The 14134-nt window shown below is 39.1% G+C and overlaps 2 protein-coding genes across 2 annotated transcripts; one reads left to right on the top strand and one right to left on the bottom strand.

Annotated features, from left to right (window-relative positions):
• Positions 1-242: 242 nt before the first annotated feature.
• On the bottom strand, positions 243-822 carry LOC108112350. The gene is made up of 2 exons (XM_017222178.2): positions 528-822; positions 243-470 (listed from the first exon to the last, which is right to left on the bottom strand). Exons 1-2 carry the CDS (start codon positions 651-653, stop codon positions 345-347), a joined length of 252 nt encoding a protein of 83 aa, XP_017077667.1. The 5' UTR covers positions 654-822; the 3' UTR covers positions 243-344.
• A 5281-nt stretch (positions 823-6103) lies between these two features.
• On the top strand, positions 6104-7987 carry LOC108113382 (lysyl oxidase homolog 3B). Its single transcript, XM_017223954.2, has 4 exons — positions 6104-6323; positions 6387-7332; positions 7391-7548; positions 7610-7987. Exons 1-4 carry the CDS (start codon positions 6110-6112, stop codon positions 7825-7827), a joined length of 1536 nt encoding a protein of 511 aa, XP_017079443.2. The 5' UTR covers positions 6104-6109; the 3' UTR covers positions 7828-7987.
• The last annotated feature ends 6147 nt before the right edge of the window (positions 7988-14134 follow it).

The raw sequence follows: 14134 nt of genomic DNA, 5'->3' as shown, positions 1-14134 counted from the left end.
TTGCATTCATCTCGTCTCATTCCCCCGATTCCTTTTTGGCCAGGCGCAAATTTGCTGCAATTGGGCAGAGTTCTGCTTTACTTTATTTTATTTTTGTTTTTGCACTTTTGTTATTGGCCAGCCGCAGGTTAGAAAAGTTTATTGGGGCGTAAAATTGTTTGATTGAATATTAGCGAGCGGTGCCGCGTTTGAGCTTGCCATGGCCTTTACCCAGGGAAAGAAAAGGAAAACCCAGACAGTAATGCCTTAAAAAAACGTAATATTTTCTGAATTTCGAGGCATACAACAGAGGAGCTCAGACATTAATCAGAAAACCGAAAGTTAGCAGAAATAGAGATTGATTATCAGGCGATTCCACTCATATGAAGGGCATTGACCACCACATTTGTTAGCTTCAAAACGCAAAATAGTGAGGACACCAGCACTTTTTCGGTCAAAACCAGTATAAAATCGGCAATATTTGCTGCAGGCTTTTGGCAGGCTTTCAAAGTTAAGAATGTCGGTAATAAATTTATGTCAAAACTTACCTCGAGAAAGGTTATGGTTATGCTGAGGGTCTTCTGAGCCAGGATCACACTGAGGCCTATGCAGGTGATCAGACCCATAATGGTGATCAGGGTCAAGACCTCCATAAGGCGCACGGCCACCGGCATTTTTCCGATGGAGTCTTCTGGTCTTATCCTCAAGGGCAGAATGGCTTTAGGAGATATGATTTTGTGTTTAATTTTTGAAACCTATTTCGAGAGAAAAGCCGAAAACTAAATTTGCTTAATGATATAAAAGTCGAAGCAAAATATTTGTTTTAACTTTTTAAGATATTTTCTTTTGCATGTCTAAATTAAAATTAATTAAATGATTATTATTTTTCGTTACGATCCCATTTAGATATGTCTTTTATTCGAGCTCTCATAAGCCGCCATACAAATTATAGTTTTTCAATCATTTTCCTCTTTTTTCAAGTCGTACGCGACATTTTCCAATTACGCTATGCAAATGCAATTTGTCTGGACTGCGTGCAATTTAGGTTCTGCCATAAAGCCCTGCCACGCCCCCTTTTTTTGCTGTTAGAGTAGAGCCAATGATGGGCGCTGTTTTGTCTGGTTTGGCATAGATTGCTTTGAATTATGGCACTAAATGGCTAGACATGTTACATAATTCATTTAGCCGGCACGGCACGGGGACAAATTCCATGATATGGGACATACATTTACAGAGAACACTCTCTGGAACAATGAAGTACTGGATTTATTTATTATTTTCAGTAGTGTATATATATTTCAACGATATGGCAAATTCAATTAGCGGCAACTGGGACAAGAAGAAAAAAGTTAATTGATTTCCATGTGCACATTTTAAGCTCAATTGTATTGACTGTCTATCTCTCGCTCGGCGGCATAAGTTGGTTTTTATGAAAATATTTTGCTTGCTGTCTAGCGAATTTTCCTGCTTGACAAGAATCCAAGAATAAATATTTACACACGTTGTCTGGGAAGACAGCAGACAGCCGAATAAGCGAAAAGTTTTGTCGCAAATCCTTGGCCAAGTCAGCGCCTGAGGGTGAACCTTTGGCAAAAGACAAAATTAAAATAAAATAAAGTAAAAATAAAAGATAGCTTCTCGGGATTTATGACTTTCAGTAGATGCATGTCTTACATTTCATAGTGAAATGAGAAGTCAGAAAGCTGGCATTAAAATATAACAATGTATTCTTATTAAATCCATACAGAAGAGAGAATAAAATTGAAGAAAATTCTTTAAAATATCTTCTTGAAAACATAGAAAAGGGAATTCAAAAATGAACCGGAAAGACCACCTGTTAGGCGAATAAAATATATCAAAAACACATTACCCGTGATATCCAGTTCATGCCACCAAAGCCATTCAATGAAAATAAACTGTCGCCAGCTTGCCAGGAAGCTCCATCAAGCTTGAACGCTTCAATAAATCAGTTTTACAATGCAAAAGTTACTGTAAAAAATGCAGAACAACTTTAAACTTTAAAGCTATAGAAAATATATATTTTTAAATATTCCAAACCATTCGTGTTTCGCAGTTACTAGACAGAAACAATTTCTAATTCAGCTAACGAAAATTGCTGCGAAAGCTCATTATGATTCCCGACGAGAACCGTAGAGCAATTTACCCAATGTCCTTCGACTTCGATTCTAGCAGCCGTCCTTTGAATCCAACCAGACCATCCATCGTTTCTGGCCCATTGTAAGTCTTTGTAGCTTTGTCTCTGTTGTTTTTATTCCTTTGATTTCATTATTATTTTTATTGCCTCGGACTTTGGACTTGGGACTTCTTCTTTTTTCTGTGTCCAACTGACTGAATTCGAGGCATCGAGCCAAAGCAAAAGGCGCATTTTAATTTTATTATTTCTGTTTGGTTTCCTCGCCCCTCTCACTCGCAGCCAAAAAAAAATTCCCATAAAAAAGGGTATTCAAGCCAGGGCATTCACTGATTGTGAACTTTTTTCTATAGCTTGTTTCTGTTCTTCTTTTTTACCATCTTTTTTTTGGCACATTTTCAAGGCAGCCATAGACACACGCCCCACTTGCCACATTTTTTATACAATTTCTGGTTTCCTGCCCTCTTTGCATTCTTCGCCTTCTTATTAAGAATTAATAATCTTTTTTTCTGGTTTTTATTTTTGCCATAAGCTAGCTACAAATTTGGCATTTTATATTTTTTTTACGATTTCATTTCGGAAAGCAGAAGACAGGGAGGCACTAGAGGTCTGGCCGCTCATGAATCATGGTTATGCCGGCTATAATTTAGTTTTAATAGCATTTTCGGTGACATTTATGCTGTCAACGCGTCATCCAATTTTATTAATGTCCAAATGAGCCTCGCTATATGTGATACGACTGTATGATATCATTATGCCAAGATTTAATGTCTTTGCCTGTCTTTGCTCCAAATTAAGTTATGGCTCTAGGATTGTAATTGAAGAGGATTGGGCTACTGAGGAGACTAGATCTAGATCTAGGCTTAATTTTAATGGAAAATAGTTTGTAACAATTTGAAATTATGTTTTACAAATGACAAGTCGTTATAAATAAACTAATGTTAGAAAGAAAAGGCGAAGTTAGTATCGTAAAAACGGTTTAAAGGCTTTCTGATAATCATTATTTTACCAGAAAAGCTTTGTTATCCTTTCTTCAACTTACTAGTATTTTGTCCTAAATATTTTATTTTTAAAATAAAGTTTTCATTTTTATTAAGCCAAATTACAGCTCGTACTTATCTCGTCAAGTTCTTTTAACATCAATTAACTATGAATTTCATCTTAAAACTTAAATATTCAACTTTTCCCTGAACTCTTTCATAATTTCTTAAAGCTAAACCAACTTTTAAGCCCGAAATCCCTTTTGTGATCCAAATTGCTCTTTGTTAAGACTTGTTTACACCCACTTAAAGACTTATTTTCCTTCTAGTAACCCGTTTTCCTTTCCTCTCTCATTTGCAATTTCCCAGGTCCGGTGTAAGAACTCCGTTTTAATGAGTCGCCGCCGGGCAAACTGCAGTAACTGCGGCCAGCGCGAACCTAATCATCTCTGGCTCACTTAAGTAATAAAGCAATTTACCGCCTTTCAATATCCCTTAACCATTTTTTATCTTTTTATCCCTCGGACTTGGACCTGGCTACCCATTCCCCATACCATTCCCTATGCCTTCAAAATCATCCCCCTTGGGCTGGTTAACTCCCACACAAATTATTTTCCCGCTGGTTTCCACTTTGTCGTTACTTCTTGTTCATCTCCTTCTTGACTCTGGCATTTTATTGTTGGCCCAAGGAGGCTCCTCCTCGGAGCTTTGGACTTGTCGCCTCACGTCTGCCGCTCTTTATGTCCCTAGAGGAGCAGGAGGAGGGGTCCAAAGCTGGAGTCCAAAAGGATCAGGAGTCGTAGGAACAGCAGATTGGTCAGACGCCTGCGGTGTTACTGGACCAGTTTGATTTTAGTGCCTGGATTGGCAAAGAGGAGGCAAGCTGACTTTGTCCTGCTTCTGGTTCTCGTGTGTAATGATTTTATTACACGATTTTCTATCGAATTTTATTACCTTGGTGCATGACGTTGCGCCAGGATAGCGCCATGTCCTTTATGCCCCTTTAGTCCTTGCGGCCATCCAAATGGAATTTACGCACCCATAAAATTTCGCTCTTCCCCCGCCCCCTTTTGAATTGTGTGGGAATATTTCTTATGGCCAAGTAGCGAAATGCTCTCTATTCTATCTGGGCCATCATAATTCAATATCATAAAACGTTTATCCAATTAATTTCTCTGGCCAATATTTATGATCGGTTCGTGCAGGCTAGTTCTAGGGATATTTACATAGATGTAGTATGCATGTTGGAACTTATAAATTGCTCACATACTATGGCATATTTAGGCGTTTGAGTTGGTTATAAAACTGTTCATTGATCAGGTTGTGGGAATATTGAATGGAATTAAGGTTTTATTGATAGTTATTGAGCGTTGAGAAAAGAAATAAAAGTTGTTCTTATAATTAGTGGACTGGGAAGTGGAAAAAGTCTTAATAATTCAGTAAAATCTTAAGATATTTCTTAGCCCACTTTAACTCATTTTAAGACCACTTTAGTTAAATTACTTTTCCTGACTTTGTAAAGCGAATTTATTTAATTAATTCCGTGTATTATCTGTTAGTAATTACCTCATGTATCTCATCGACTTGGCACTGTTCCATCAACAACAACGAGCTGTCATTCATCCATCGAACTGAGTAGACAATTGCCGGTTTCTGATCTACATTGATCTTGAAAATCTATCCAGCAAATGTATGGAGGCACGCTTCATTGGTTTTTCCATACCTCTCCTCTATCCAACGATTATATAGCCAACTGACCTAATCGAGTTTGATTTCCAATTACGATTATGCTGCTGGCACTTTTGCTAATGAGCCACCCCGTTTTACTCCCCCTACGAAAAGCCAAACCAAAACTACTGACTAAGCTTTTATTTTTCTTTTATTTATTTTTTGTGTTTGTTCGGTAGCTTTAGTTTGTTTTTCCGTTGGGATGGTTTCAGTGTCAATGTCATGTTGGCCCTGATGTTGCATGCAACGTTTCAAATGGCTGCATGCCAAAACTAATGGGCTTCCCCCACGATGACGATGAGTTTGCCAAAGCCAGATACCCAAACGTAGTTAAATTCCGAACGTCGAAGCTGTTTTTCGTATTCATATGTGGGTCGTGTTCACTCAGATTCGAAATTATGGCTTCGTTTTCCATATTTTCATTCCCATTTTTGGATTTGTTAGTGCATTTCATTTATTTATAAAGCGGGCAGGGGAGGAGGTGAGTTCAGGGTTCAAACAAAGCTCTCATTAAATGTTTGTAATGGGTGTGAGAAATATTTTATAATGGTTTATTGTTGAGTGATAAACTAGATGGGTTAGTGCTTCCTTTTCGCATTTGTTTATAGAGCAACATTTGCTCGGCCTTCGAAGTGCACTGAGAGAATTTTTGTTAGAATATTTAAAGAGGGAAAAATTCTAGAACTTCTAGTAACTGCTCAAGAAAAGGTTTTTCTACTTTAAATTCTTCTTTTTCAATAACTTTAAGTCGGAAAATGAAATTCCCTAAAACGTTATATTAGTTTGTTGTTATTTTTTTGACCAATTTGATTACTCTATCATTATCTCTAATCTATTATCTCCTTTAATTTCCCTCAGTGCAACATTTGCCGATTCGCTTAGACAACGGCAATGTCAGTGTTGCCTCAAAATGAAAAACTCATTAAGTGTCATGCATACGTGCGGGAAATGGATTCAGCTTTGGATTTCGAATCACTAGCTAGATATAGCCGACATCTCGGTGTTCCGTGCTCTCTGCACTCTCAGCTTTTGGCTGATATTAACTCTCGATCTCCGCCCTCGTCGGGTGGCCCAATGACGTCAGTTTGAGCGAGCTTCTGAACCGCATCAGATATCTGAATATGTACCTAACAAGCCACCTACCTACCTACCCATCTATCTATGTATCTTTGTATCTTTGTATCTGGCCAGTTCATAGTTAAATGATTCTGTTCGCCGTTCAAATATTTGCGTTGAGCTTCAGTTCTCATGCGAACGTCGTGGCGGGCAAATGTGCGCAATCGAAGATCGAAAGGACCTTAAGATGGTGTCGAGACTTTTGTGCCTAACCTTACTGGCCATCCACCTGGCAGGTGCTGTGGTGCAGCATCGGTCTCTGGAGGAGGCTCGTCTAGAGCGTCAGAGATTGGTCCATAGGTATATTAAGGTCCTGAACAAGGAGGAGGGCGCCATACGGCTGGTGGGAGGAGATAATGAATATGAAGGTAAGGAGGGGTTAGCTTAAGCTGTTCCTACACAGAAAGAAAAGATACACTTGATGCCTCCAGGCAACATTGAAGTCCTTCACAATGGCAAATGGGGAGCAGTTTGCGATGATGAGTGGGACTCCGCCGAAGGTCACATCGTATGCCGGCAGCTGGGCTTCCCTGGGATGAGGAAGTACACTAGAAGTGGCTTCTTTGGACCTGCCCGCCGTCGCTTCTGGATGGATAACCTCTTCTGCGAAGGTCACGAACAGGAGTTGGTGAATTGCCATTTCGAAGGTTGGGGTGAGAATGACTGTGATCCTGGAGAGGCAGCAGGAGTGGTGTGTTATCCCCCAGAAAATGCAGTGATTCCTTCACCATTGCCCATCTTCAGAGATGAAGACTTACCCAAATTCCCTATCCGCTCTAGATCCCGTTTATATGTGAGATTAAGAGGTGGAAGATCCAGAATTGAGGGGCGAGTGGAGGTTAGTTTAGACGGCGGTCGATGGGGCAGTGTGTGTGCCGATGGCTGGTCACTTTTGGAGGCCAATGTTGTGTGTCGACAGCTGGGCCTGGGCTATGCCAGCGAGGCCTTCCAAACGGATTTCTTTGGTGGCTCCAATGTGTCGAGACCCGTGCTGAGTGGCAGCGAATGTTATGGCAACGAAACGGAACTGGCCGACTGCCTACATCACGATGCAAGTCAGGGCATCGTCAGCTGTCATGGCAATCGCCAGCATGTGGCCGCCGTGATCTGTGACTATATTGCCCCCGATCTGGTGGTGGACTATTTGGAAATCGAACAGACAGCCCATCTGGAGGATCGCCCTATGCTTCTGATGCAGTGTGCCATGGAGGAGAACTGTGTGGCCAATGAGGCATATCAAATCCAACGGGATGATCCACAATGGCGGTATCGATCGAGGCGATTGCTCAAGTTTACGGCAGCTGCCATCAATGCGGGCAATGCGGATTTCCGGCCATTTAAGGAGAAGAGCCAGTGGGAGTGGCACATGTGCCATATGTGAGTACACTTGAAGAAATAAATGACAGATACTTCATTTATATTTCTTACTTTACAGGCACTTTCACAGCATGGAGGTGTTTGCCACCTTTGACATCTTCGATACGAGAGGTCGTAAAGTGGCTCAAGGTCACAAGGCCTCTTTCTGCCTAGAAGACAGCAACTGCCTGCCTGGTGTGGCCAGGAAATACAGTTGCGCCAACTACGGAGATCAGGGTAAAGTTATTAAATATTAAAATAATTAATATTTCAGAGACTTAAGTTTGTTTTATTCTAGGAATTTCCGTCGACTGCTCGGATGTATATCTATACAATCTAGACTGCCAATGGGTGGATGTGACAGACCTCAGTCCCGGCTCTTATGTCCTCAAGATTGCTATTAACCCGGAATTTAAGGTGGCTGAGATGAACTACGATAACAATGCTGCCATCTGCGATCTGATATACACTAAAAACTTTGCCCGAGTGCAAAACTGCCAGCTGGGAAGACCTTAAAGAGTGGAAGGTTAGGCTTAAGTACTGGGTGAACTGGAAACCAAATCAAAAAGTGCCAAAAACTACGATTAACCAAAGGGAGCTTGTATATTTTCTATATATTTTCTTACCTTAAACCTTAACTCTTATGCGAAATAATTAAAAGTGCACAATCGGAAAAGCTCTTGGGCTGAACTTGAGAGTCAGTGGGGTGTGAAAATGTCACCGACATTGAGACACCAAGATTTTTGGAACCAACCAAGCATTTATCAAGTGTCGATAGCCTGGGGTATTGTGAAGGTGTTGAAGCGGAACTATAGGTGATATAAGTCAAGGTTAGATGAGGAAAATCTAAGTAGGGTTTGACTGGGAAATGTGAGGAAATCAGTTACTTTGAAGGGTACAAAAATTAAAATGGATTTCTGAGCAATTGCTTAGCCAAAAACTAACTTATAGACAGAACTAAAACATAACATTTGGTGGAAGATAAAAAATTTGTATAAAAAATCTGTAAATAAAGCTAAAAACATAAAAGAAACTCAAGAAAACCAATCTTTATTTGCACTTTAAAATATTTAAACCCCTAACATTAACCCCTATTTACCCTTCAATACACTTTCAACTATCTGAAAAGGCATTCGGTTATTGATTACTCAGCTCTTAGACAAAGCAGCTCCTCGGGAAGCAACTAACCCCAGTCATCAATATAGTTAACCCCTTTCGTTTCTCAGTCAAAAATGTAAATAGATTTTCCGTTAAAATAAGTTAAGAAGAAAGTATAACAAAAACAACAACAACAGCGCAAAAGAACAGCCAAAAGGACTTCTACTTAGGACTTTCCCTTAGATTGATTGATTGCCAAGCAGAAGAAGAGAGCTCTTAACTTGGAACATTGAATAACCCCAAAAATTTAATTAACATAAGCGGTTTATGCGGGTCTTGCGGAGAGCTGAGTAAAAACAAAAAGCTTTTAATTTGTATTTCGTTTGGAGATTAACAAATCAATCAAAGTGCGAACAAGGCAGATTTCCATCTCCGGAACCCCCAGAAAGAGGTGTTTGTCCGTTGGCTTAGAACTGGGCAATATCTTTAGTGGAAAGCATTCAACTATCATCAAATCAGTCAAAGTCCGGCCAGGGGAAGCAAAAAATAAATGATAACCGGGAGAAGCCAGTCAAGTGTTAGAGTTCCTCGTGCTATCAGACACGTGCTCACACACACACGACCCCTTACATATTACCCATCTAAGCCAGCCAAAAATCACCCAGCCACCCACGCAGATCTGAAAGACAGAGAGTGGGTGAGGAGGGGGGCAAACAAGCATATAAATAATTGAAATGTTCACTCACTGACCCCGCTATGAAACACTGAGAGATAAAATGGGAAAAACTTAATTAAAATTAAAATATCTACCTAAATATTATTTTTTTATTTTGTTGTTATTTTAAATTAAAAACTTTAGCTACTTAGATTCCCTTTCGTTTCGAATAAATATTTACTAAAGGATAATATTGTTATCGATAACACAAGTGCTAAAAATCGATATAAGTTTTTGGTTCATATTTAAAACAGAGTGATTTTTACTCATGTAAAATTTTTAATAAATCGATTTTTCTATATTATTTATCGATAACAATATCGATAACAATAATACTGACTTGAAGACCTTAAAAATGCATGTAAATAAAAATATATACATTTTTACTCAATTTTTACTCATTTATCGATGACAATATCGATAACAATATATATAATAATACTGACTTAAAGACCTTAAAAAATGCAACTAAATAAAATCATAGGGCCATACGCATAGCAACTATTCGTAATGATTCCCAATTTCTCACAGTGCACTCTCATCCACCTCTTTTTCCCCTGAGACTTACACTTTTGCGAAATTGCAGCACTTCTTTTGGGGTGGGTGGTGGCCGGCATCACCAGGGAGAGAGAGAGAGAAGGCGGTAGGTGGTGCCACTGCGGATGACCCTTAGTCGCAGGCATTAAGCAATCAAACGTTTGATTTTCATTTATCGTGTAATCAAGCGTAAAAATAGCTTCGTGACCAAAGTGACTCATCATCATCATCATCATCCTCTCATCCTGTCATGTGTGCACGTGTGTGTGTGAGGTCCTTTGGTGCCTTGCTCCTGCTGACCACTTATGGCTGGTGTTGATGACATTACGACCATTTGATTGCAGCCGACCAGCCATCCAACCATCCATCATCTGGGTAGAAAAATCTTCCAGTCCTGGCCTGGAAAAACCAGTCATGATAAGAGTTGCCAACTCTAAGCCAACTCTATATATGACACATTAATTGGGATCTCTCAATTGTGGGATTTTCACTCCAATGTTGCGAAGCAATCCCAGTGACGGCAATTAACCCATTAGTGCACACCCATTCTATTACCGAGCGTTATTTTTTTTTTCCTTTTGGCTTTCAACCTTTTCCGCTTCATTGGAATATTCAAAAAGCTGCGCATCGAATTAATTGTAATTAAAAATTAAAACGAATTTAACATTTTTAATTATGCAATTTGCTTTTCATAATAATTAAAACAAATGTTGCCGCCACCCCTCCCCCTCATTCCAAAACAAATGCCAATAAATGCGCACACAAATGAGCCAACAAAGCTCCCCTCTCTCTCTTTCTGCAGCCATCTACCCCTCTCTCTCTATCTATCTATTCGCGCCGTCAATGTGTCGCACCAACCATGAAAATGATAACAAGCCAAAATGTGCGCTGAAATTTCCCGTAGAAACGTTGGGAAAGGAAGGAAAATGGGTGTGGGAGTGGGGGTGGTGATGGTTTCGGCAGGGGGTTGCTATCATCAGTTTGGCACAAGGACATCCAAGTCTCGTGTGTGTGTGTGGTGGGAGAGGTAGGTTGCCTGGCGTCTAATGAGTTTATTCCCAATTAGCCGCATTTAAAATTCAAAATCTTTGCCAAAATGTCGGTGGCAAAACACAAACAACAAGCATATGGAATGTCGAAAGTGATACTATAAAAATGATAAATGAAAAACGATGAAAAACTGAATGTTTAAATTTATTTTGAATTTTATGCAGGTAAATACTATAAAAGCTTACAAATAATTATTACTATTGAATTGGGAAATGTTACCGATGCATTAATATCCCATCGATAATTCAGGAATCTGTTTTTAATACTTGTTTTTCATAAGAAATATTAAACGATCATTTTGTGAAAAATTACTTCAACTTCTTTAGTGAATCGATATGATATCGTTAAGAGAAGACTTTCTTATAGTATTTGTAAGTCTCTTGATTATACTTTTTGACTATTCCCCGATATCTAACACAACAGTCGTTATCAATATGAATTTTCTTTACTTAATTAGTGTAAGTGATATCAGCTGATAACGAAAAGAAAAGACTTAGTTTTCTACCTTTACTTATAAATGCCTCACCTGATAACTAAGTGAATAGTTATCGATATTAGTTTAAGTTTAAAGAAAACAATAAATGATGTATTTTTTAATAATTACTTCCCATATGTCAATGATGTGATATGACTTCATAAAGGGAAGACATTCCCGTGACTATACTTATACTTATAAATATATAACCGGTAAGTTAGGAAGGGTTATCGATGCTAGTTTTCTTTAAGAAACAATATATATCGTATTTTTATCATAAAGAAAAGGTATTCTTATTAAATTTCTGTATATACTAATTACACATAAACCTCATGTTAAAGCTCAAAATCAAATAAGCAATTAGAAACCAAATTAAGGTCACAGAAAAAGCAAGAAACCTAGTAATTCCCTTCACTCTTAAACCAATAATAAAAACAAAAAAACACCTCTCCAATCTAGACACATTACCATTAAACACCTCAGCTGCAAAACCACAAAACTTAAACTATTAAATGCGGTTGAAGTTGACGCTGTGGAATAAGTGTAAATTCCGGCCGCAAAGGACCAACTTAAACCAAATTTACACTCGTAGAAAATTGCTTTAAAAACTGTCATAAAACTGCAAATGGCAAAGGACGAACGAATGGCCGGGCCAAATGCAATATACAAATGCAATATGGAAGCGAATGTGTGTTCCTTAAACGCTGCACTTTGCCAACAACAATTTCATTTGTCGTCGCCAGTTGCAGAGCTCTGAATTCCTAAAGTCCGAGGACATCGATTCTCAATTGTTGTTGGTTGATGGCAGTGGTCCTGCCAGCTAGGACTTGGCCATATGTGTGTCACTTTGACCCACTGCACCCAACCACCCCCTTTGCTCACCATGGCCATGTCGTTTTAGTGAAATTGCACAAAATTGTTTTCCGTTTCGTTTCATTGGGTTCGGTTCGCTTCTTTCATTGGAAATGTGCATTTAAAATTTATTGCAGTCACAAGCACAAAATTAACTGCATATGGGGTAGGAGTGCTGACAATTGAAATAACAATTTGCTGGGAATGCAGTCGCCCAGGGAGAGTTGCCCAGGATTTCAATTGAATTTGCAGTTGGCCAACATTTTGTAAACATTTGCCTACCGACCATAGGAAATCCCAATGAAAACCAGGAGAAATCTTCTTCATTGTTGATGTCTGCAATTATCGTGTTTCGAAAATTCATATGAAAAAAGAGAGAGGATAAATCTGTATACCCTTCGTCACCATCATTAGCATTCCATCTAATTCATCTGGCTTAGTGTGTGTGAAAAATAAATGTGAAAATTTTCCTTCGTTTGACATGCCCTTATCAGAATCCTTTATCTCGACGCATTCGTAAGACTTTTCCGCCTTTGATTCCTTGCCGCTGGCAAGTTTCCTGCTCTGACTCTTGATTACACAGCAGAAACCCCTGACATCCGGACCACTTGACGTATACGTATTTAAGCTCACACCAAAGTCAAACGCATTGAAATGTGACTACCAGTCAGCAGTCACCAGTCACCATTCGCAGTCACAGTTCACTCCCACTCTCTGGCGGCGCGAAGGCAAACAACACCGCAGGGACCCATATATCAAAAATCAACAGCTGCGGAGATGAGGCAGAGTAAAAAATACAAAAAATATATATATATATCTATGGAGGGGCCCTACTCACATGTGACAAAAGATAAACACAAGAAGAAACATTCTAAAATCAACAAAAAAAATACAATTCTACAGGGCTTGCTCGGAAAAAACTTTCATGCTGGCGACATTTAAACATGGCAGAGAAGCCGATAAGAATGCAAATGAAACGACAAAGCAGCGCAGTCAGCAGAGTTAGGGGTTGGGTGGGGGTTTAGGAAACTAGGTGGGGAGAATGCCTGCGAAAATGGGCGTGAAAGCGGGGTGGTCTAACAACCCCCTAAGGCAGCAGCAGCAGCAGCAGCAGCAGCAGTAGCAGCAGCTGGCATATGAGTGGAGCCAATCTTAATTGCGGTTCAAAGGGCAAGCGAGCAGCGAAAAAAATACAGGAAATAAAAATCTGAAGGCGAAAAATGGGAACTCTGATACAAAATGTCAAATAAAAATCCGTTCAGATTGCAAAAGGAATGGAGAAAATTTAAGGCTTAAATAGACACAAATAAAGGGCAATACAGGATTTTAAAAATAAAAACAACTATCATTCTTAGTATGTTATTTAATATTGGAAGGTCAACCAATTTAAAAAAGTATCATTAAACACACATTTCCTTGACCTATATAAGGCTCTTGTCTTGTTTATGCCACCTGTAAAAGATACTACAAAATGCCTTTAAGCATCAGAAATGTAACGTTTAGCATATCAGAAATTGAGATAAATATTGAAAGACATATTTTCTAGTAAAAAGAGGAGGTTACAAAGGCCGCCATACAAGGATTTCGATATGGGATAATTTAGCCTTTAATAAAATTTAAAAATGCATCCACATACCCAAATCGAGGGCACCAGAAACAGGCTAAATCGTGGTTAGACTTTAAATACCTAATCCTTCCCTTAAAACCTAATTCGTTTCATATGTCTCTATAATCAGCCGCAATTCACCCAACCGCCAGCATAAAAAAGACAACAAAAGTCAACCGCTAAACGGATAGCAGATACAAATCCATTCCTATACAACTTGTACACCCGCTTAAGATACAATTTTCGCATTGTTAGAGATACACGGCTGACAAACAAAAACAAAAATGACAAAAAAAAAACCGGAAAAATGCGGGTAAAATGTGACCAAAATGTTGAAAAGGGGCGCTGAAAAGTCGTGGGAAAAGGGGCGGGGTAGGAAGACCCAAAAGGGAAGAGTCAAACGGGCGAAATGACAAACTCAGCTGGAGACCCACCTTAACCCAACCTCTTTTACCTTCTCGAACCCTTGCCGTTGACAAAAAGTTTTTAA

This window comes from Drosophila eugracilis, unplaced genomic scaffold, assembly GCF_018153835.1.
Source record: "Drosophila eugracilis isolate 14026-0451.02 unplaced genomic scaffold, ASM1815383v1 contig_90, whole genome shotgun sequence".
In the NCBI taxonomy this organism is placed as follows: domain Eukaryota; kingdom Metazoa; phylum Arthropoda; class Insecta; order Diptera; family Drosophilidae; genus Drosophila; species Drosophila eugracilis.
The sequence above is the reverse complement of the archived record's forward strand: the minus strand, read 5'-3'. Positions and strand labels throughout refer to the sequence as shown.

Coding starts and splice junctions, on each gene's coding strand:
- LOC108112350 (XM_017222178.2), bottom strand. CDS start 653: ATGCCGGTGGCCGTGCGCCTTATGGAGGTCTTGACCCTGATCACCATT. Junction 471..527: donor TAACCATAACCTTTCTCGAG/GTAAGTTTTGAC, acceptor GCCTGCCAAAAG/CCTGCAGCAAATATTGCCGA.
- LOC108113382 (XM_017223954.2), top strand. CDS start 6,110: ATGTGCGCAATCGAAGATCGAAAGGACCTTAAGATGGTGTCGAGACTT. Junction 6,324..6,386: donor AGGAGATAATGAATATGAAG/GTAAGGAGGGGT, acceptor TGATGCCTCCAG/GCAACATTGAAGTCCTTCAC. Junction 7,549..7,609: donor CGCCAACTACGGAGATCAGG/GTAAAGTTATTA, acceptor GTTTTATTCTAG/GAATTTCCGTCGACTGCTCG.